Below are 21,111 nucleotides of genomic sequence, written 5' to 3'. Positions count from 1 at the left end.
TATCAGGGCTAACTCTAAATGTTCAATAATAATATGTATCTTTGGCATAGCAGGGAATGGGGAAACTCTTTGCATGTAAGGAATCTTTGTGCCTGTGAGACTAACCTTTCAACTTTCTTTATTGTCTCAACCTAGGTTCAGACATTGATGACATCATCAGCTCTCTTATAAGCCAGAATGTACACACAGAAATATTCAATGGCAGTGATTACGTATCAGTTGCTCCCCACAATGGAGCATTAAATGTATCTCATGCAGGCAAGGTGAGAAGAAATGCAGGTTAAATATATTGGTTCTATGTGAGCATTCGTTGTGTTTGCTGGCAGGGAGTTGGGATACAAAATGAATTTTTCTCCCCAAAAAATAGGGGATAGGGGAGGTTTTGAAATTTGAAGAGGGAAACTCGCCTTAGAAACAGGGCGGTAGGTCTTTTTCCTTTTTCCGCACTGTCAGCCTTGGTGTCAGCAGCAGTGGTAAGATCAAAGCTCACAGATTTTTCTTTAATAGCTCACATGTCATTTCCTTTCTCCCACTGCCCTGGTGCTGTTCCATCAGCACATAAAGTGCAAGAGGGAAGGAACGGTGGCACTAGAGATTTGTAGCTGATTATGCTCTTTTTCTTGTTGTTTTCAGAGCTACATCTTTACAGCTGCTTTTAACTGCACCATGAAACATTCTTTACCAGTTATGATGAATATCATTAGCAATCTGTATCTGCACAATTTAAATGTAACAGAAAACATCCATGTCTGGAGTAGTTCGTTCTTCCAAGTGAGTAAATACAAAGTCCAAAAAAAGTTCTTGTAAAATGAAGTTGCATTCCAGTTCATGACAACGTGGCCTTTGTGTATATTGGATTGCATGACGTTATCTCCAAAACCAAACACATCTTAAATGCCATGTGTTGTGGTCTCCCAGGTATTCCATTTTGCAGCCCTAGTCAGGCTGCAAAACAGATTTATTTATTAGTTTTAGTTTTCAAACTTTTATTGTACTGTCTTTCAAAAGAATTAAAAATGCAAAATATGCCAAGTTACATAACTGCAAACTAAATATAGCAAAAACAGACTGATTTATCAAGCCACGGTTAGACACCCCCCCAAAAAAAAACACACCCTTAAAATTATATTTCACAGTGGGTTTTTTCCCTTTGTATTCTAATATTGCAATCTGTTATTTTGCAGAAAATTACTGACAGAGGTTTCATAATGGTGCTGGTTGTTCAAGCTTTGACAGTAGGAGTCACAATAACTGGATTGCCATCATATTTTTCCATGGACAATGCAGAAAACCACAGGGTAACTTTGTATTAGAACATACTTTTTAAAAAAGCAATGTGAAATGTCCTGTACATTGGTTCAACACAGTGATTCCTCAGACCAAATTGATCAGAGGGAAAATCAGGAGTCACCATAGTTATTCCCTTGCCACCTATTTGGCATCATAACTTATTTTAACTGATTTCATACATTGTAGTGAATCAATTCAGGGCAGATATGGTTGTACGTAAAAGTGTTCAATTAGAATAAGGAAATAGCAGCAATATTTATAACTTCTCTGTTCAACATAGTTACCAAATCGTATTGTTCAGCTAATTGATTCTATGCTGTCATAACTTGGGCTGGTTGTCATGCTGCATTCTAAAGAACTTATTTATTGGGTTTGATTAGTAGGATATTCTGGTTCAAATTCATTGCCACACTAGGACTCAGGTGGAAATTACAGATCATTCTGGTGAACTTTCATTTTACCAATCATCAAGAGTCATTTTGCTTTTTCTTCTTCAAACTACGCATTTGCTACTACCACCCAAACTGTCCCGCTATTCAGTCTCAGGGAAAAAACCTATACCTGCTCTCTTAATTTTAATGATGCAACTATTTTTCTTTTCTTTTTCTTTTCTATGTGTCTTGTTTTTTTGCACCATGTATGCCTGTGTTGACCAAACCTTAAGTTCAGAGAGCAAACACAAATTTAAAAACTTCCAGCCAAACTTTCATATATTCTCTGCAGATGCTTACATAACTGCTTGTTTCACTACTTACAAAGAAACTGGCATAAAAGTAATTACTTAGATGGAAAGGATCCAAAAGCCTTACCTTCCTTACACACCATGTTTCTTGTAGTATAACACAACTCCTGATATATTGTGGTGTTGTACACTGTTGAGAAGTCTTCTGCTAGCTTGCCCACAAAAGTTAACAAACATTTTCTCTTTTCACAAATGGCTTTTTGGATCCCACCCTCTGGCTCTCTGAAAACACAGCTATAGTAACTGTGGTTGCAACCTCTTTATTCATTACATTTACTTGGGAGTAAACCACATGGAGTTATACGGGATTTACTTCAGAGTAGACATCAGAGTCTAAATGAGAGTATATAATTTGGCTAAATGCTGCTTACATTTATCCTTTTTTAAAAAATCATCTAATTTCATTTGACCTCAATATTCCCAACTAGGACTGTGCAGGCAATGGCCTATTGATCCCATGTTGTGCTGCCAGCCATATAGGATGAAAAAGAATAAATAAAGCTTCTTAATTCCAGTGTCTCTGGGTGTGAGGCTGCAGGCATTCCCTTTATTTGTTGCTTGCTATTGTTAATGTTTAATATTTAATATTACCTTCAGTGACCGATCTTGGGCTAGGTACTCACTGTTGTGCCCCACTGTAAAACAGGACTAATGTCCTCTAGATGATATATATAGTGCATATATATGTGTGTGTGTGTTATGCATTTGATTTGCCTTGTAGCCTGTGGCTTGCCTCCCTGCTTTCGCCAGCTGGAGCCACCTGCTTGCATGCATATTAGTAACTGCTTTCTCCTTGTGGCACTTGACTCTGGATTGTGTTGGCCCTGCTATTGTCTGCCAAACCACACAGCTGAGCTGCTGGACTCCGCCCCTAGCCCTACCCACTCCTGTACAGGAATGTCCCTATTTTCACCCATGAAATTTTGGGAGGTAAGTACTCCCTGGTGTGCAGGACTCTCTGCCATTGCTGTATTTTTCTTTGAGCTGCTCCCTAGTTGTAGATCTTAATAGGATATTTTCTTCCTCCATCTTGGTTCATTTATCAGTTAGGGGTGTTTGAGGTGTCTTGTTTCAATTAAATTAGAATGACTCTTGATGTATGTTCTCAATGCTTTTCTTCTAGAAAACCGTATGTCCCAGCCCTACAGATAAGCTAGTGGCCGAGGGCTCAAACACACTTCTATCTGCCCATCACTTTCCTCCAGGAAAACCCACAGTTTAGCACCGATTCAGAACAAATAGCGGTCTGCCGAAAATCTGGTTGCCATTTGATCTGATTTCATGCTGAAGAGTGGTTTTCCTGGGGAAAGTGACAAGCCAAAGCCAAAGCTACTCAGACCCGTATCTATAAAGTACAAGAAGTGTGGGTGAGCCCATAGAATGTTTTGTACTGTATTTTTTTTTTAATAGTTCATTCTAGATCATATTATCAAAAGCAAAAGTACAATTGCTGGATTTCCTGCCATTCCCCATATTTGACCTGGATTTTCATTTATTTTTTGCACCTTTGCAGATCAAAGCCTATACTCAACTTAAGTTATCAGGTCTTTATCCATCTGCATACTGGTGTGGGCAAGCACTAGTTGACATTCTTTTATATTACATTATTCTCCTCCTGATGGTCGGAATCTTGTTCATAGTTCACCATGGAATTATTTTTTTCCCTGAGGAGGCTCTTGCTGTGGTAAGTTTTGTTTTCTTGCAGATACTTTTATCCGTTCTTTGCTCCCCTTATTGGTGTCACCTCAACAACAGAAATCCAGTAGGATTCAGAAAAGATTTCCCTATGGCAGGAAGGAACTCTGTTGCCATGGAAAGCTCCACTGCACCTGTTGAAGGTGTGGGCAGGAATTACTAAACTACTGCTGGCAGGAATACCTGGAACCTTTCAATGGAAGAATAGGGCCAGTGATGGAGCCACTGGATCAAAAATCAGTCTGTTTCCCTTGGAGGAACCTGATCCAGGACTCTTTGCTGCGCCATCTACAAAGAATAAAAATTAACTGCCCAGGTAGGCAGGAGCCGGCAGAACTGCGGATGTGATGGCAAATCTGCCATTCTTCAGCCCTAGTAAAGATTCTTCCCCACGGCACCATTTTATTTTATTTATTACAAAAGCAGAATAACATCATATTCAACTTGGAGGTTCCCAAAGCATCTTACAGAGCACAGCCAGACACAAGACACATAATTACTAAAATCAACAGAGCAGCAAAGTGAACATAAAGCAGAAATTGCCTGTGTAATGGCATTGCCTGCCATTTCACATGCTGCACTCACTGAAGTGTATTTCAAACATCCTGCAATAAATAATGTAGTACAGTGGTACCTCGGGTTAAGTACTTAATTCATTCCAGAGGGCCATACTTAACCTGAAACTGTTCTTAACCTGAAGCACCACTTTAGCTAATGGAGCCTCCTGCTGCTGCCACGCCGCCAGAGCACGATTTCTGTTTTCATCGTGAAGCAAAGTTCTTAGCCTGAAGCACTATTTCTGGGTTAGCGGAGTCTGTAACCTGAAGCGTATGTAACCTGAAGCGTATATAACCCGAGGTACCACTGTATACTTATGTTTTTCTGCTCTACTTTTAACCCAAAGAACCATCAACCTTTTGGCTTTTAAATTGGCATAGGAGCAGATGGTAACACTTTAAATGAATACAGCACACTGCAGGTAGTGAGGAACTTTCAACAATGTGCAATAATTAAGGGAGTCTTTGCATTTCCTTTTTTGTTTTTGTATTAAAAATATGACCCCTGATTTCATTTGCAAAACATTGCAGGCTATTCTAGGGTTGCCATATTTCAAGTTGTTGAGCTTTTTTGGGAGGGAGCAAAGTTGGTCTTTTATTTACAATGGGATCTGAGAAAGGAGACACTCTTTGTAGTTTGAGGGTTGGAGCCATGTGGGCATTTGTGTCTGGAGAGTGCAGAAGACTGCTATTATTTGGGGGGTAAGCTGCCCACTGCTTTGGGTGTCAACCAACGAAATCATACTTGTACTCATTCTCATTAGTTGAGTTCATTGATTTCACTGGGTCTGCTCTGAGTATGACTAATGTTGGATATAACCCTTTATTCTTTTTAGGCAGCCCTAAGTAAAGCACAAACTTTCACCTGACAAAAATTAAGAGCATGAACCCTAATTTAGATCTACCTTCTCCCCATTGCAGGTGTGCTTAACTTTTTGCTCTTCTACATCCCATGACAATGCCACCCACAAGAGGCCCATGTATGCCTCCCATACATAGATCCCCAGTCTTCCTGAAGTCTGCATTCAGGCTACGACCATTTGTAGTCCACACACCCAGCTCTGTAGGGTGTGGAAGTTCTGATATATGTACAGTGGTACCTCATTTTATGAACTTAATCCATTCTGGAAGTCCGTTCTTAAACCGAAACTGTTCTTAAACCGAGGTGTGCTTTCCCTAATGAGGCCTCCCGCTGCCAGTGCCCTTCCACCGTTCAGATTTCATTCTTAGACCAAGGTAAAGTTCTCAGACACTACTTCCGGTTTTGTGGAGTTCGTAAACCGAATTGTTGGTAAATAGGACTGTTCTTATACCGAGGTACCACTGTATATGAAACATGCCTACATTGAGCTCTGTAACTTGAGTCACCTTCCCTCAGGAAAGGTGACAGATTGTATTCTGTGTTCTTAATCATTTTGTTGTGTTTTCATGTTATGCATAACTCAAATTTAATTTCCCCCCTGCAGGTTTTGTGCCTTATTGGCTACGTACCATCGGTAATTTTGTTCCATTATGTTGTCTCTTTCACCTTCAAAACAATACAAAACACCAAAGAATTTTGGTCATTAATTTTTTCAACAGTAAGTAAAAGTGTAGTACTTGATTCATCTTTCTTAGTAAATGCAATTTAGTATTTTAATTGATTGATTGTTATATTTATGAAATAATTATGTCTTTTTTTCATTTGGGTTGTAGCTCAGTCCTTCAAGTGCATAGTTTACAGGATTCATTATTTGTCTCTTAGGTACTATTTACTGTTCCTTTTATTCTGGATATTACGTTTCACTTTCTTAGCAAAAGCAATCTATACAGCTGGTTTTTCAGTTGCCCACGTGAAAATGAATGCTACAACATTTTTTAAAGATGGATAAAAAGAAATCAAATGGTGCTCTAATTTTATTGTAATTATCTTTATTTCTTTTCCCTTTTCAGGTAGCCTTGATTTGTGTTATTGTTATTGATGTAGCTTTTATTCAGTCGTACGCAATAGCAATTATAATTCACACGTGCTTTTCTATCTTCATCCCAATATATCCTCTTATTGGGTGTCTCATTTCTCTAACAGAGGTAAGTTAGCAGTGAACTGAAACACTGATAAATTTTGTCTGTAGTTTCAAAAGTCTGGTGTGCAGGAGGCAATACATTTGATTAAAATCTCATTCCACATTACTCACTACATGACTTAAGACTACATGATTTATGGGCAACCATAGCTGGGCTCAGGAAACTGAACTATTTTGAAAGTTGGGAAATAGGTTGTTATTTCTTGCAAACAACAACTGTTCATATATAGCATTTGATATAGCAATCTGATTTTAGGGGTATTCCAATAAAAGGGTAATTCAGATTGAAATCCATTTTGTGTTGGATTCAGGGTATGTGTGTGGATTGAGTCGAGGTGTCCTTCCATCCAGCCCTGTTGGCCTCCATCTGTATTGGAATTACTTAAGCTATTTTCTTATTTTGGTGGACAGGGAGTGCAATAGTTTGGTTTGTCAAACACAATTCTGAATCAAACCAGCTAGTGTATACCCTCTGCTAGTCAGCAGTAGACTGATCTTCTTTACAATACCATGGATTATGAGAGGTGCCATATTTACTCGAATGTAATGCACACCTTTTCTGGCCCAATTGCACTGTGAAAATTAAGGTGCGCGATAGATTTGATGGCATATTTGCATTCGCTAGCAAATGCTTTTTTGGTTTCAAGGTTTTGAAAATTGAGGTGCGCCTTAGATTCAATTGTGCATCATCATCATCATCATCATCATCATCATAATAATAATTTATTATTTGTACCCCGCCCATCTGGCTGGGTTTCCCCAGCCACTCTGGGCGGCTTCCATAGAAACCAAAAACACACTAAAATATCACACATTAAAAACTTCCCTGAACAGGGCTGCCTTAAGATGTCTTCTGAATGTCAGGTAGTTATTTATCGCTTTGACATCTGATGGGAGGGAGTTCCACAGGGCGGGCGCCACTACCGAGAAGGCCCTCTGCCTGGTTCCCTGTAGCTTTGCTTCTCGCAATGAGGGAACCGCCAGAAGGCCCTCGGCGCTGGACCTCAGCGTCTGGGCAGAACGATGGGGGTGGAGACGCTCCTTCAGGTATACTGGGCCGAGGCCGTTTAGGGCTTTAAAGGTCAACACCAGCACTTTGAATTGTGCTCGGAAACACAATTAGATTTGCCTAAATACGGTATTAGATGGCAGTTCAAGATAGATGTTCTCAGTAGTGACCCCTGACTTTGGAATGCCCTCCCCTCTCAGATGCAAGCAGTACCAACACTGATGGAGTTTCAACACCAGCCTATTCATTCAAGCATTGTACCAAGTGTTGATTCTCACCTTTTTGATCTAGTTATGTTATGTTAACTAGTTATCTAGTTATTGCTTTTATTTAAGTTGTATTTAAATAAAATCTACTGTTTTTCTTGTATTTTGATGCTCTCTTTGAAACAAGGAAAAGCAGGTTTGTTTGTTGTAAAAATGTATGTTTTTTGATGAGCTTCCTGCAAAAATCAGTTTGCGGAAGAAATAATTCAAATAAATTAATTGTTTTGAAAAGCATTGTAAAAGCATTTTCTAAATGGTAATATTATATAAATGAACTCAGAATGACCTGTAGAAATATGAGGGGGGAAATATTGAAATAAACATTTTCTATATTGTTAGGTAGCAGAGAAGCTTGGTCGAAATATGGAAAGAAATACAGAAAGGCTATTGGTTTCAACAATAGCGGTAGGCACCATATTTTCCCTTAAGAATTTAAGAGATGGGTTGTCTGGATACACTTTTACATGTAATGATAAGGTGTTATTGTTTTTATTTTATTTCATAAAATGTATATACTACTTGCATGTAAAAAACCTCGAAGCGGTTTACAAAAAGGTGTGGGACAGGTGAGCATGGTTTGGAAAAAGCTGCCTCTTGGGTCATATTTGATCATCTGGCCGGTCAAGTTTGATCCATGGGCCAAAGGTTTTCCATCACTGATCTATGGGGAAGACATGGCAGTAATCATGGTCATTAAACTGAGCTTAAAGGGTTGTTTTAGAGTTATTTTGCTAAAACATAGCAAGTGTATGCTGGTGTATGCTAGTCTTGCTTCTAACACTAGCTGAAGATCTTGCATTTTTGATGTACTGTTCCTGACCCTCCCACTACTGTGGCATATAAATGATACTGAAGGATGTGTAACATAAGCTGGGTTCAGGTGTCCTACTAATTGCTTAAATAAATACCATATTTTTCGCTCTATAAGACGCACGCAACCATAAGATGCACCTAGTTTTTAGAGGAGGAAAACAAGAAATAAAAAAAAGATTCTGAATCAAATGTTGTTGAAGAGGCTTTGCGCGGCTATCCCTGAAGCCAGAACAGCAAGAGGGATCGCTGCGCAGCAATCCCTCTTGCTCTTCTGGCTTCAGCGATAGCTGCGCAGTCTGCATTCGCTCCATAAGACGCACACACATTTCCCCATTTTAGGCGGGAAAAAGTGTGACTTATAGAGCGAAAAATACAGTAAATAGTTGTGGAGATAACCGGCAGATTGGTGCAGAAAGGGAAATGTAATGAAGGTCTTAAGATGCTCCATCAGTCTAATTGTATTGTATATATTGCTTTGTGGTGCCTCATGTAAAGTGTGATACATAAAGTAAATAATAATATTTTATTCATCATTGTATTTATATTCTACTTTTTCTTCAAAGAGTTCAAGGTGGCGTACACACTTACTGCCCCCCTTTTATCCTCTCAACAACCCTGTGAGGCAGGTTAAGCTGAGAAGAAATGACTGGCCTAAGGTCACCCAGTGAGATTCACGCCAAGTGGGGATTTGAAACCTGGTCTCCCAGGTCCTGCTGGGATGTGGGTGGTGCTGTGGGTTAAACCACAGAGCCTAGGACTTGCCAATCAGAAGGTCGGCGGTTCGAACCCCCGCGACGGGGTGAGCTCCCATTGCTCTGTCCCTGCTCCTGCCAACCTAGCAGTTCCAAAGCACGTCAAAGTGCAAATAGATTAATAGGTGGCGGGAAGGTAAACAGCGTTTCTGTGCGCTGCTCTGGTTCGCCAGAAGCAGCTTGGTCATGCTGGCCACATGATCCGGTAGCTGTACGCCGGCTCCCTCGGCCAATAAAGCGAGATGAGCGCTGCAACCCAGAGTTGGCCACAACTGGACCTAATGGTCAGGGGTCCTTTTACCTTTACCTTACTCCCAGGTCCTAGTCCAGCACTCTAACCACTACACCACACTGGCTCTATCTTACATTGTTTTGTGGGAAGAGAGTGGAGCAATGTGCAAAGAGGGGAAATGCATCTAGGGTCCTTTGCAAAGGAGAAAATCCATTTTATTTAATGTGCTTATTCCTTTCTTCTCTTTTAGCCCTACTTGCAATGTGTCATTTGGCTCTTCCTTCTACGCTATCTTGAGGTGAAATATGGCGGCAAATCAATGAGAAATGACCCATTTTTCAGGTTGGTATGCCTCTATTTACAGTACTGAAATTACTACACCAAGGCAGAGTTAGTCAGTAGTGAACTGCAACAATGTATACACATTAAAAGTCTCTTGGTCCATGGAGAAGTGACCACTTGCTGATGTTTAGGGCTTAAGGGAGGGCTGGAGTTATTACTTAGATAGGCAATACTTTTAGGGACGTTAGTGAAGCAATTGGAGTCCAAGAGTTTGCCCTGGGATCCTTGCAATATCACAACTTTTTCTGTTCACGATCTAAGAGTTGTGTCTTTGACATCCTTTCTGATCCTACTTTATTAGGCAAACTAAAATATCACAGAATAGTGTGTATGCTTTCCTAGTTAGTGGATCAGACAAATATATTGTAGCCATCAGCACCAGAGAGTTTATTTGAATTTTCTCCCAAGTCAAACACTTCAATATGCTTTAGAATGAGAAGGAAAACAAAACCTTCACACAGCTTCTCTGAACACCCACCCATCGTCCAACCATTTCTTTAGCTGATTGAATATGTGATGATTCTTGCATGAAAGAGCATTCTTCTTACTGTTGCACATAAGAAACTGAATCAGGGATAAATGGGATATTATCAGCGATTGCAGCGTGATTGCTGCCACCTTCTCATTCACCCAACCAATCTAGCAAAATATCTCACTAGTCTATTTTAGGTGTTTTTCTAGCCAATTCTGTCACAAGGTCACATTGGACAGGGTTTCATGTAGGTCTACCTGATGGCATTATTTCTGTTAGTTCCATCTGTTCAGAGGTCCCAATGAGCAGATTTCACATATATTTCCTTAACTTCAGAACTCCTGCGAAGCTGAAGGCCAGGAAATCGCCAGATGTGCCGTTTGACGAGGATGAAGATGAAGATGTTGTGGCTGAGAGGTTGAGGGTTAAGGAGATGACAACGAGCCAGAGCTGTGAGGAGGTAAATCTTGCTCTTTAGTATCAACCCTGTTGACACTGGCACCTACTGGCACCTGGTCGTATTGTAAGACCTGTATAAGGGGTGATGTGCCTTACCTCTCTTATAGTGATAGTCTGTTTCAAAAAGCACAATTTCCAAATCACGAGTTATGCACCTTGTTTAACTAACAATCCCTGGTTAGCAGAAGACATGCTAAGTTTATGGGAATTGAAAGTAAATGCCCATGAAATCCTTCTCCTGGCTGCACAGGTGAGCATGTGAGGTTGAGGCTTTACTCAGGCTTGTTTCAACTTGTGCACGTAGCAAGAAAGCTTGGTTTAGTTTTCCATGTGTGTTATTAATTAAGCTGTTACCTTTTGTTTCACTAGAAACCTGCCATTTTGGTCAGCAATTTACATAAAGATTATGATGAAAGGACAGATTTTCTTCTCGGAAGAAAAATCAAGAAGGTGGCAACCAATCAGGTCTTTTTTTGTGTAAAAAAAGGTTAGTTGTAAAAATAAATAAGTCGGGAAAATAAAATGCACCATCTCATTAAACAGAACTGCACATTTTACGTGTTTGCCTTTTCTTTTTCCAGGAGAAATTATGGGACTGCTAGGCCCCAATGGAGCTGGGAAGAGCACACTGATTAATATGTTGGTGGGAGAAGTAGAACCAACCTCAGGCCAGGTATTCAAGTGAAGCTGGTGTCCCCCTCTTCCATCCAGAACAGGTTTCATAGCTCAGGCTGTAGTCCTATTTTTTCAGAGGGTAAAAAATGTTATTTCATACTGAGGATCCATACTCTTTTCTGGATATTTCTTTCCAGCTGGCATGTAAGTACCTAAACCTCAGCGAGATGCCCAAAGAAGATTATGCAAGAGTGGGGTACCCATTATTGGAAATGTTCATGCATATGAATTTTCAGTGCGTAACTCCTTTTTGGTTTCATAGATAATCTCAGAACTATGAACTGGGGGGGGGTGTCACAAGACCTACTAAAATACATGGTTGAGAGTTGTGAACAGACTCATGTTTGCTTTGCTTCTAAAGCTAACACTTTTAGAGGGGGTACAATGGGTTTTCCGTTCATATGATATATGGCTTAGATTCAGAAATAGGCACTGGGATGTTGTGACTACCCATAGGAAGGCTATATCCCAGATGGCTCCTGGTATATAAAAGAGTGATCATGTAGTAAAACCAAACCTGAGCATTTCTTGTCATTTTTTAAAAAAAATTACTTTCCATACAATCAATTTTTCTGCATGTTAACTGCAAACTATATGTAAAAATATTGAATAAGGACTGGTATATTCACAGGTGCTGATGGGAGATTATTCTTTAGGCGAAAATAACAAGGATAGCTCCATGAGATTTATGGGATACTGTCCACAGACAAATCCACTTTGGCCTGATATTACATTGCAGGAACATTTTGAAATTTATGGTGCTATCAAAGGAATGAGTGAAAGTAACATGAAAGAATTCATAAAATGGTAAATATATATTTTAAACACTTCGTTTACATTCAGAGAAGTTTCTTCTCTCTTACTCTGGTATAATGTCTCCCCGAAAATGGTTGTTAGCTTCAACTTAAAAACCACACCACACAGATTCTTGTAGATACACAGATATATCTAAGACATAAATTTGCATCATTTTATTTTTAGGCTGATGAAAGCTGTAGTTCAGATTCTGCTTTCTGTTATGTATCAAAATCTTCTGTGCTAGTTTGAAAGGTAATTTGTAGTCAGCAGTCTAAGTTACAGACGAAATTGTCAGGTTGCAAGACTTTTCTGGTCACATCTCTTAAAACACCATTAAAAAAACACTTAAGCTACCTGTGGCATACATCTTGATTATTTCTGTAGGGAAGATCAATCCAGTTAAAACCACAAATAGTGTAAAGTTAACTGGAGATCAAATAATACTAGCTAAAACACAAAATGTCATATGAAGTAATGTACTTGAAAAAGAACTAACGAGCATACGCTAAAGTTCTCTAATACTGGTTTCTTAGAATGTTTAACACTGTATACTTTTGTTTTTCTCCAGCATTTCCCATGCACTTGACCTCAAGGAACATCTACAGAAAAGAGCAAAGGACCTTGGAGTAGGAATCAAACGAAAGGTATTTGATTGTTGTTTTTAAGCTGAATTGCTAAACCAAGAATCCAGGATCAATAAGCCTGGATATGCATGACCACTGTGAATCCACACATTCTTGTATCATATGAGCAGCAAAACAAACCATTGCTTATTATTGTGTGCAAACCCAGAAACTATGGTTAATCACCAAAGCAAGCCAGGGGGCATTAAGCCAAAAAACATTGCTTAATAACCTGGCTTCTTTTGAAGCTAGTTTCTAGGTTTGCTCACAATGGAAAGCTGTGCTAAAAATCTTGGCTTGTTCTGCCACTGGTAGGAAGGAAGGAGCAAAGTAGTAGGAAATGGGCTGCATGATGATGCACATCACTTGTGCATATCTCAGATTTAAGTCAGGATTTTTGGCTTGGCATTAGTGTTCAAATGCAGCCAATGGTGCATTGTATAATGGTCACCCTTCCCTTCCCTTCTCTTTCAGTTATGCTTTGCTCTTAGTATGCTTGGTAACCCTAATGTTACTCTATTAGATGAGCCATCTACTGGTATGGACCCTGTAGGGATACAGCAGATGTGGTGAGTAACCCCAAATATCATGGAGGCTTTATCACATGTATGTGTGGCTTATAACCATGCTTTGCTCATTATCTCTCTTCTGCTTCTGAACAGTAGGCTCAGTCTTTTTGCATCTTTACAATATACATATCTTGAAGATACATGCTTAGATAACCTACCCCATATTATTGGCTGCCTTCCTATTAATGCTATAGGTGTATTCATTTATATATATGGCAGATGTTAGCAGGGCTAAAACAAACCTTCTCCCCTGAAGAGTTTACGGTCAAAATTGGGTGTGGCATTGGGGAACGCTATTAGCTGATCCTTTCCACCCTCTTTGCTGTTTCCTCTTTCATGTTGACCAGGCATAGGCAAACTCGGCCCTCCAGATGTTTTGGGACTACAACTCCCATTATCCCTAGCTAACAGGACCAGTGGTCACGGATGATGGGAATTGTAGTCTCAAAACATCTGGAGGGCCGAGTTTGCCTATGCCTGATGTTGACACACAGTAGCTTTGTTCCCACTGGCTGTCCTTTTTCTTTCACAGAACTTCCATGGCACCAGCTGCATGTCACGACTAAGTGCTCATCCAGACTGCCTTTTGTGCCATGTTTCTAAGGCATGGGTTTAAAGCTCTGAGCGTGTCCTGGCGCTTTCCCCAGGAAAGCCTGCATTTCACCGCTGAATCAGAACAAAGGGCAACTGGGTTTTCCGTGAATTGCCATTTGCTCCGATTCAGCAGTAAAACATTGGTTTTCCCAGGGAAAGCACCAGGACAAAAAACAAAGCAAAACGCTAAGACATGGGCCTTTAAAAGGCAGACCTATATCTGGAAAGTGCAATGTAACAGGAAGTCTGGATGATCCCTAAATGTCAGAGGGAATGTGAGGAGAGAATGCATTTGGTGGCTACTCACAGTATACCACTGCCTGTACATTTCCCACTCACTTGCGGAAGATCCAACAAATGATCTTATGCCCTTTATATGTAACTGCACACCGAAAGAGCAACAATTTGTAACTTATTCACCATAGGAAAGCAATTCGGGCAGCCTTAAAAAGTAAGGAGAGAGCAGCTATTCTGACAACTCATTATATGGAAGAAGCAGAGGCTGTGTGTGATCGAGTCGCAATCTTGGTGTCTGGAAAATTAAGGTACTTCCTTGGCATCTTGAGTGAAGAAGCTCTGATTTTTATTGTTAAAAACGAATTTAATGCCAAAATCTATTATTTTGTTTGCCTGTCTCTCTCCCCCAAAACTGATAGGTGCATTGGTACAGTTCAACATCTCAAGAGTAAATTTGGCAGAGGATATTTCTTGGAAATGAAATTAAGAGAAGTGCTGGATTTACAGCAGAAGGAGCGTCTTCAAAGGATGGTTTTGCGCATCTTTCCAAACGCAAGTTGCCAGAAAAGGTAGAAATCAATAGTTGACGTTTCTGAGCATTAAAAAGAAAAAGTGCTTACTATTCTTTTTTCAAGCAATCATTTTAAAAATAAAAGCAGAGAGAAAATATTACAATTATAAGAAAAGAAAACACTTGCCAAAGTGTATTATTTTTCTATGAGAGCTCTTGTACTCTTTGGGCTTTGAGTAATGCTTACTAGAGAAACATACCTTATAGACCAGAGGAAATGTGGTCCAAGGTCCACCAAAGAAACTGGCATAGTAAAGCAACCAGCATTCCCCTTGTCTATTTTGCTATCATTTACCGACCCATAGATGCAGAAGGCAGGAAGCTGCCATTCCTGTCAGCATTTGCTGTGTCAAGGATCTGTCCAAGCATGGAGTTAATTACCCCCCACCCGCTTCAGCTTGGCTGAATCACTCATTATTATTTTCTTGATGTGATGGGAGCAGAGAGGTGCACATCTAAGACTGGTGCTGATTTAAGTCTCTCCTCATAGTGTTCAAGTGAAAGAACCCTGAATTACAGTGGTACCTTGAGTTACAAACTCTGCTAATCTGGAAGAGTTACCTCGAGTTGAGAACTTTGCCCCAGGATGAGAACGGAAATCGTGTGCCAGCAGCAAGAGGCCCCATTAAGAACAGTTTCAGGTTAAGAACGGACCTCCGGAATGAATTAAGTTTGTAACTAGAGGTACCACTGTATTGCTATGGTTAATCAACACATTTTCATTCTCAAAATAGATGGAACTTGGTACATGGAAGGTTTCATCAGTGAATGCTTTGGCAACTAGGCAAGCACCTTGAATGCCTCTCTATTAGATAAAACCTCTAGTTTGATTCAGAGTTATTGTACCTGTTTGGCTACATTGTACAAAATGCTTAACTCCTGCAACTTTACTCCAAGCAATTTTGTGATTCTCATTTCTGCTTAGTTGTGGTGGTATGTACTTGTGTCTGTTTTTTGTGTGTTGCAGCATTGCCTCTGTTTTGGCTTACAAAATCCCAAAGGAAGATGTCCACTCGCTTGCAGTATCTTTTTCTAAACTGGAGGAAGGTGAGGCAACAATTTACTAAGTAGAATCTTCATCACTGGGTTCTAAGTTATCCATCCAAATCTCATAGTAATCTGAATTCACCCTGCCAACCTCCCACACTGTCCCCAAACACTATGTAAGCAATACATTCCTTTATCCAAACGTTAGATTACCTACAAGCTTTTATCATCTCCCAGGCCATTTGCCTTGGTGCATGTGTCACCTTCTTCCCTTGCTTTTGTGAGGCATAGTAAAGTCAGAGCATTTTAAAGAGGCACAGGATTGTCTCCTGAGAAATAAACTTGCCATTCCCTTAGAGCCACAAGGTATGTTTGACAGGCTGCAGTGTCCTTAAACATTTAAATCCACTGCACTACAACTTCACAGTGGCTTTCCCATTGAGGACAGCTGGGTTCCTGCACCCTGTTATGGCCACTTCTGGCCATACTGATTTTAGTTGATTGTGTGTATGTATTCTTTTGATGCCTATGATTGTAAATACTTCTTTTTAACATTTCTAACAGCAAGACATGCTTTTAATATTGAAGAGTACAGCTTTTCTCAAGCAACACTGGAACAGGTAATTTAACCGTTTTTCAAGAACAGAGCATGCCAGCCCTAGAAAATAAGTTTGAAATGCAGTGTCTCCATTTACATTTCTTATATAAAATTGTCATTTTATAATTCATACATGAGTTACATACCTAATGATGTTTTGTCACATAGTGGGGGGTGTCGTCGGGAATTGATCCCCCAGAAGAAAAACCTCTATGTTTACATGTACAGATGATTTGTAGTATAGCACTGTTGACTGGTAGAGATTTAGAAACCTATACTAGCTTAGAGCACTATTCTGCCTATAGGACTGGGCAGAATCCATGTATTAATTCATGTTTCTTATTCATTTTAGGTATTTATGGAACTTGTCAAGGAGCAAGAAGAGGAAGAGAGCAATTTTGGAACCCTAAATGGAACAATTAGTTGGGAAAGATCCCAGGGGGAGAGAGTTATTTTCTGATTTGTTTCACATTGCAGAAATTCAAGAGCTTCACTTGTCAGGGTTTTTGCTAAATATTTGTTTGCTGTGGCTCTAGAGAACAAATATATTACAGAGCCTGTTCCTGAGCAATTGAGCAAACCTTCTTTGCCTTATGAAATATTATGAAATGCCTTTATTTTTGAATACTCTTACCACTATTCGAAGACTTGCTTCTTTTTTAAAAAAAGTAATAATGAAAACCACTATGATTTTATCCTTTTGTTTTGTTCTGTAGTAATGGTGGAAAGAGGGCAATGTACTTAATATATTGTTTGGGGGCAATTTATTTTTCAAGAAACTCATTAGTTTTATGGGAAGGACCATGGCTGGGCCCCAGCGAACTCTTCCTAACCCACTAAATTTAAGCTTCAGGTAAGACCAATTTGTCCTATTTCAGTGGGTTAAGGAAGGGTTAACTGAGTTGGGACTTACCACAGCGATTCCCAACTGTAGTGCAAATACTAAAGAACCTGATGCAACACTGTGCTAGCATCAGCTGAAGAATACACGTCCAGTCTGTAGTGCCTAGGGAAGAAGATCATGTTGCCGCTTTACAAATATCCAGCAATGATGTGTTTGCAGCAAAGGCAGCATTAGCTGCTGCTGACCTAATTGAATGAGCATGAACCTTTGCTTGCTAGGGTCATTGTCGAAGTGCTTGCTAACTCTTTATTGTACTACAGTACTCTTTTTTAAAAAAGCAATTGCACTTCCAGAAATCCCCTCATCTCAGTCAAAAACAATGGGAGCACAATATGGGTTGTGAAATAAACCCTGCCCAATGGACTAAACTGTGGTCTAAACCTCCCTTTAAATATAAGCCAAAAGAAGGCAACTCACATTGAAACCTATCTCTAGATGGTACCTAACAACCCAAAAGGTGGTGCTGACACACCCAGGAACCCCACCAAAATGCTGGAGCGGTTGTACCCTTTTGGACATTAGTCCTACAAGAAATAGGCAAAATAACAAAACAGGTACTAGAAGCCACCCAAGAACTGGCCTTACTGAATATTTTCCAAGACAATAGGCACATTCACACTACAAAGAACTCATAACCCACCTATGCTCAGCAGCCAGGATCATCATAACTAGACACCGGAGGTGACCTTCAGGAGTGAACATAAGCCACTGGGACCGAACTGTCTGGGAAAACCTAACCAACAAATTGAAACTAGAATGGGGACAAACAAAAGAGGATGCCTTCACCCCATTGTGCCTCCCCTTTATTACATACACAGCCCAACAAGGCAAGAACCCACCGACTGCATATGAATCGATATGACTAACTTGACCTAACGACCCCTGCCCCTCACCCATGCAAACAAAACTCACTGCAGTCAACTGAAGGCAATCAACCAGGCCTTGCCTCCCAATCTCCCTCACCGCCAGTGAAGACGAATGAATGAATAGAAAGAGAATCTACCCATGTGACGCTGACACAAAACACTATGTAAAAGAATGAATGTTTAGTTCTCTCCCCCCATCTCTTCTCGCCCAACCTTTTATTGACTAAAACATTAGCGTCTCATGTCGAATATGACTGATCTGTAGAAAGGACTCTGAACTGAAAACCGATGCTGTGTGTACTCATGTAACCCAATAAAAATTAATTAAAAAAAAAAGCAATTGCACTTCAGAATTAGTGACAAGGCATTTATGGCATTGTTCTAGCTCCCCCTTTTGGGTTATATGTTCTGAACAACAGTCACATTATCCAGAATAGATCTGGTCAGATGGGTATAGTCAGCATTTCATGAGCTCAAAATAAGTATTTTGCCTGCAGCCAATCACTTTAAGCCACTATGAAATACATTCAATAATGTCAAAATACATTTCAATATATGTGTAATGTGGTATAAAACTACCAATGCTCCATTTTGTTTCGGATGGTTTAAACCATTACCATTGCAAGTTGCAAAGAACCCTGTATACTGCATGCATGCATACGTCCATTTATTTAAATGGGTTTCTCTCACTTTTCCAGTGCAAATTGTAAAGGCAACATGACTAAATCACTTTATACAGCACATTAAAGCGTTGCATTATCTTTTGCCATTTTTAATATCAACACACAAGATGTACTACATGTTTGACAGACTTAACTTTTTGTGTTCCGTTTTCAAGGTCTTTACAATTTGTAGCAGCACACCCCAGTTCTAATGTTTTGATAACCATGGCAAGCAATGAATCTGTTCCATTGGCCACTGGAATAACAAAATAGAGGAATAAACATTTATATGATAAAGTCAAACTTGCATGTAATCAATTTAGCATTAGTTTGTAAAGAGAATAAAGTGGAGATCATATTATCACACCCCCGTGAGAAACTGAATTTGAATGAAAGCCATACCTTATATCTCTACTTATGAAATTAAAGATGTTCCAGCCACTGATGCACTCTATAGTTTGATGGTTAAATTGTGGGTTCTAGCAGATTTGCATTTGTTTTAACATGCATGCTTCCGGCAGACTTGCACAGATGTAGGGGTGACACCGTGCTGGCTTCATGATGGTAGTGCTAACCAATCTTCCATCCAATCTTCCATTTTGCTTTTTTTATTACTTTAAAAATGTAGTACTTGCAGTTTACAAAAGAAAGATTAGTGCTAGGAGCTGCTTGTCTGGAAACAATCTTAGAGAAAGTATTGCCACTTTAGTTTACATACATCATTTTACTTCAATCTCTAACAATATAAACCCATGAACAACAGCACCAGAAACAGAAATTATGCTCCGTTACAAGTCTTGATCAACTGACGGACGTAACTTAGTACAATTTTCACAAATATATGTTCTGCAAATGCAAATATATTTTTTTCAGATAAAATAAAAATATAATAATCTAGATCTCTTTATGGTTTGGCATTTTTCAGCCTTAGCTGTCTTTCACTCCCTTCCTTTCCTTATGGTTTCTAATATCTATGTAAAGCAAGGTACTGTATTAGGTAGTTACAATTCATGAATCTTGTGGGGAATGTGCAACCTGTTAATTTTCCTGCCAGCTTCATACAGCTTTGATCCAAAAAGAATATGTGCAGAGCATCTTGTCTGTGCCTGGAAATGTTAAATAGTAGAGGAGCTTCTTTCATTCATGCAACCCTTCAGTTCTCTGAAGCTTATGGAGATAAAAAGGAAAGTTTAGAATCGGAAGCAAATAATCTTCTAGAAAGTGCTTCTGGTGAAAGAAGGAAGCATGAGATGGTTGGAATTTAAATGGCATATTATTTAAATGAAGTTCTATGGGTTGATGCAGCTAATTGTGTCCACAGTTCCTATTTCACATACTGTATGAGATGACGATACACTACAAAAGTGTTTGATGTTACTATGAAGTGTGAAGAAGTAATGTTTATTTGAACTAAGTTTTAATGGATGTTGGGTAATGTGTTCTGACATTTGTACTACATTGTGATGCATTTGACATGGGAAGTTTTCTGTCTGCTCCTGTGGAAGTTAGTTTACCTACCGCTTGGGGCCTTAACTAACAGCTGCGATAATTTCTGAATTTTCAGTTTGGCACCATTGGCTGGAGCTGGACTAGAGGGGCCAGAAAAAGTACATATTTAGCCAGGTGCTGGTTAGTTGGCGACAGCTGAACTTGTTGGTGCTTGGTGTCATGGAGTCAGCCAGAAGAAGACGGCATAGGAAGAGCAGCAGTGAAAAATAAGGAAGGCCTGGGTGGAGTGGCTTGTGGGAAAAGACTTGCTGGGGAAAGCTGAATCACAAAGGCATTTACACTTTTCCAACCTGATAAATATGCCAAACAGTACAATGTTATGTTCTAAGCTATACATAATGCATTTTATGGTTTTTAAGTAGTAAATTAAGCTGAGATGATATAAGAATTATGTACTGCATATATTTCAATTCACCCCCCCCCAAAAAAAAAAAAATTCAAAACATTTTTTCTGGAAAACAAATAAAAAAAATTCCAGGGGATAAACATGTCCAGAAATGGTACATTTCATTCTCTACGTATGACCAATATGGGTTTTGGTCACACAGACCTGTACGTAGAGCTATATGTAAAGTCCTCCCGTCAAAAGGCTGGATTCCAGTCTCACATGCCAAAGGAGACACATTATTCAGAGACGGGCTGCTAGATCCTTCTTATATCCTTCTTGTTTCAAGAGACCAGCATTTACTCCTGTAAGCATCAGTTTCATGTCTAGGTTGTGAACAACTTAAACATCAGCCTGCTGCAGCTGTTGCCATTCAAAGGCTGTGCTCAGAGACGGATCGAAACAATCACGTTCCTGCTCTTTGACAAGTTCTAGGAAAAC

The 21,111-nt window shown here is 39.6% G+C and overlaps 2 protein-coding genes and 1 long non-coding RNA gene across 11 annotated transcripts in view; 1 reads left to right on the top strand and 2 right to left on the bottom strand.

The window, feature by feature from the left end:
• LOC307209924 (cholesterol transporter ABCA5-like) overlaps positions 1–19,073 on the top strand; it is a 49,681-nt gene extending 30,608 nt beyond the window's left edge. For 6 of the 7 annotated variants that reach the window (XM_079965344.1, XM_079965346.1, XM_079965343.1 and 3 more), the window contains 19 exons: positions 136–263; positions 634–771; positions 1,185–1,298; positions 3,546–3,716; positions 5,751–5,864; positions 6,217–6,351; positions 7,962–8,027; positions 9,670–9,761; positions 10,570–10,693; positions 11,062–11,179; positions 11,274–11,365; positions 11,999–12,174; positions 12,734–12,809; positions 13,263–13,357; positions 14,377–14,496; positions 14,608–14,757; positions 15,727–15,806; positions 16,311–16,366; positions 16,697–19,073. In XM_079965344.1, the coding sequence (XP_079821470.1) occupies positions 136–263; positions 634–771; positions 1,185–1,298; positions 3,546–3,716; positions 5,751–5,864; positions 6,217–6,351; positions 7,962–8,027; positions 9,670–9,761; positions 10,570–10,693; positions 11,062–11,179; positions 11,274–11,365; positions 11,999–12,174; positions 12,734–12,809; positions 13,263–13,357; positions 14,377–14,496; positions 14,608–14,757; positions 15,727–15,806; positions 16,311–16,366; positions 16,697–16,804 (2,153 nt within the window). In that variant the 3' untranslated portion in view covers positions 16,805–19,073. The remainder of the gene's footprint in view (positions 1–135; positions 264–633; positions 772–1,184; positions 1,299–3,545; positions 3,717–5,750; positions 5,865–6,216; positions 6,352–7,961; positions 8,028–9,669; positions 9,762–10,569; positions 10,694–11,061; positions 11,180–11,273; positions 11,366–11,998; positions 12,175–12,733; positions 12,810–13,262; positions 13,358–14,376; positions 14,497–14,607; positions 14,758–15,726; positions 15,807–16,310; positions 16,367–16,696) is intronic. The other variant, XM_079965347.1, reaches the window with a different exon arrangement.
• On the bottom strand, positions 14,532–15,718 carry LOC307210174. The gene is made up of 2 exons (XR_013835902.1): positions 15,606–15,718; positions 14,532–14,780 (listed from the first exon to the last, which is right to left on the bottom strand). It is a non-coding gene; the product is annotated as an uncharacterized lncRNA (long non-coding RNA).
• The window catches only part of LOC307209927 (ABC-type organic anion transporter ABCA8-like), a 60,598-nt gene continuing 57,954 nt past the window's right edge, over positions 18,468–21,111 (bottom strand). Inside the window, exons 37-38 of one of the 3 annotated variants that reach the window (XR_013835789.1) lie at positions 19,179–21,111; positions 18,468–19,032 (exon numbers count right to left, since the gene is read on the bottom strand). Coding sequence is in view for 2 of the 3 variants with exons in the window: in XM_079965353.1 (XP_079821479.1) it covers positions 21,013–21,111 (99 nt within the window). In the remaining variant the exon portion in view is untranslated. The other 2 variants (XM_079965353.1, XM_079965354.1) reach the window with 2 other exon arrangements.

The sequence above is a fragment of the Podarcis cretensis genome, assembly GCF_951804945.1.
Source record: "Podarcis cretensis genome assembly, chromosome: 2".
In the NCBI taxonomy this organism is placed as follows: Eukaryota; Metazoa; Chordata; class Lepidosauria; order Squamata; family Lacertidae; genus Podarcis; species Podarcis cretensis.
This window is presented reverse-complemented; position numbering and strand designations above follow the sequence as displayed.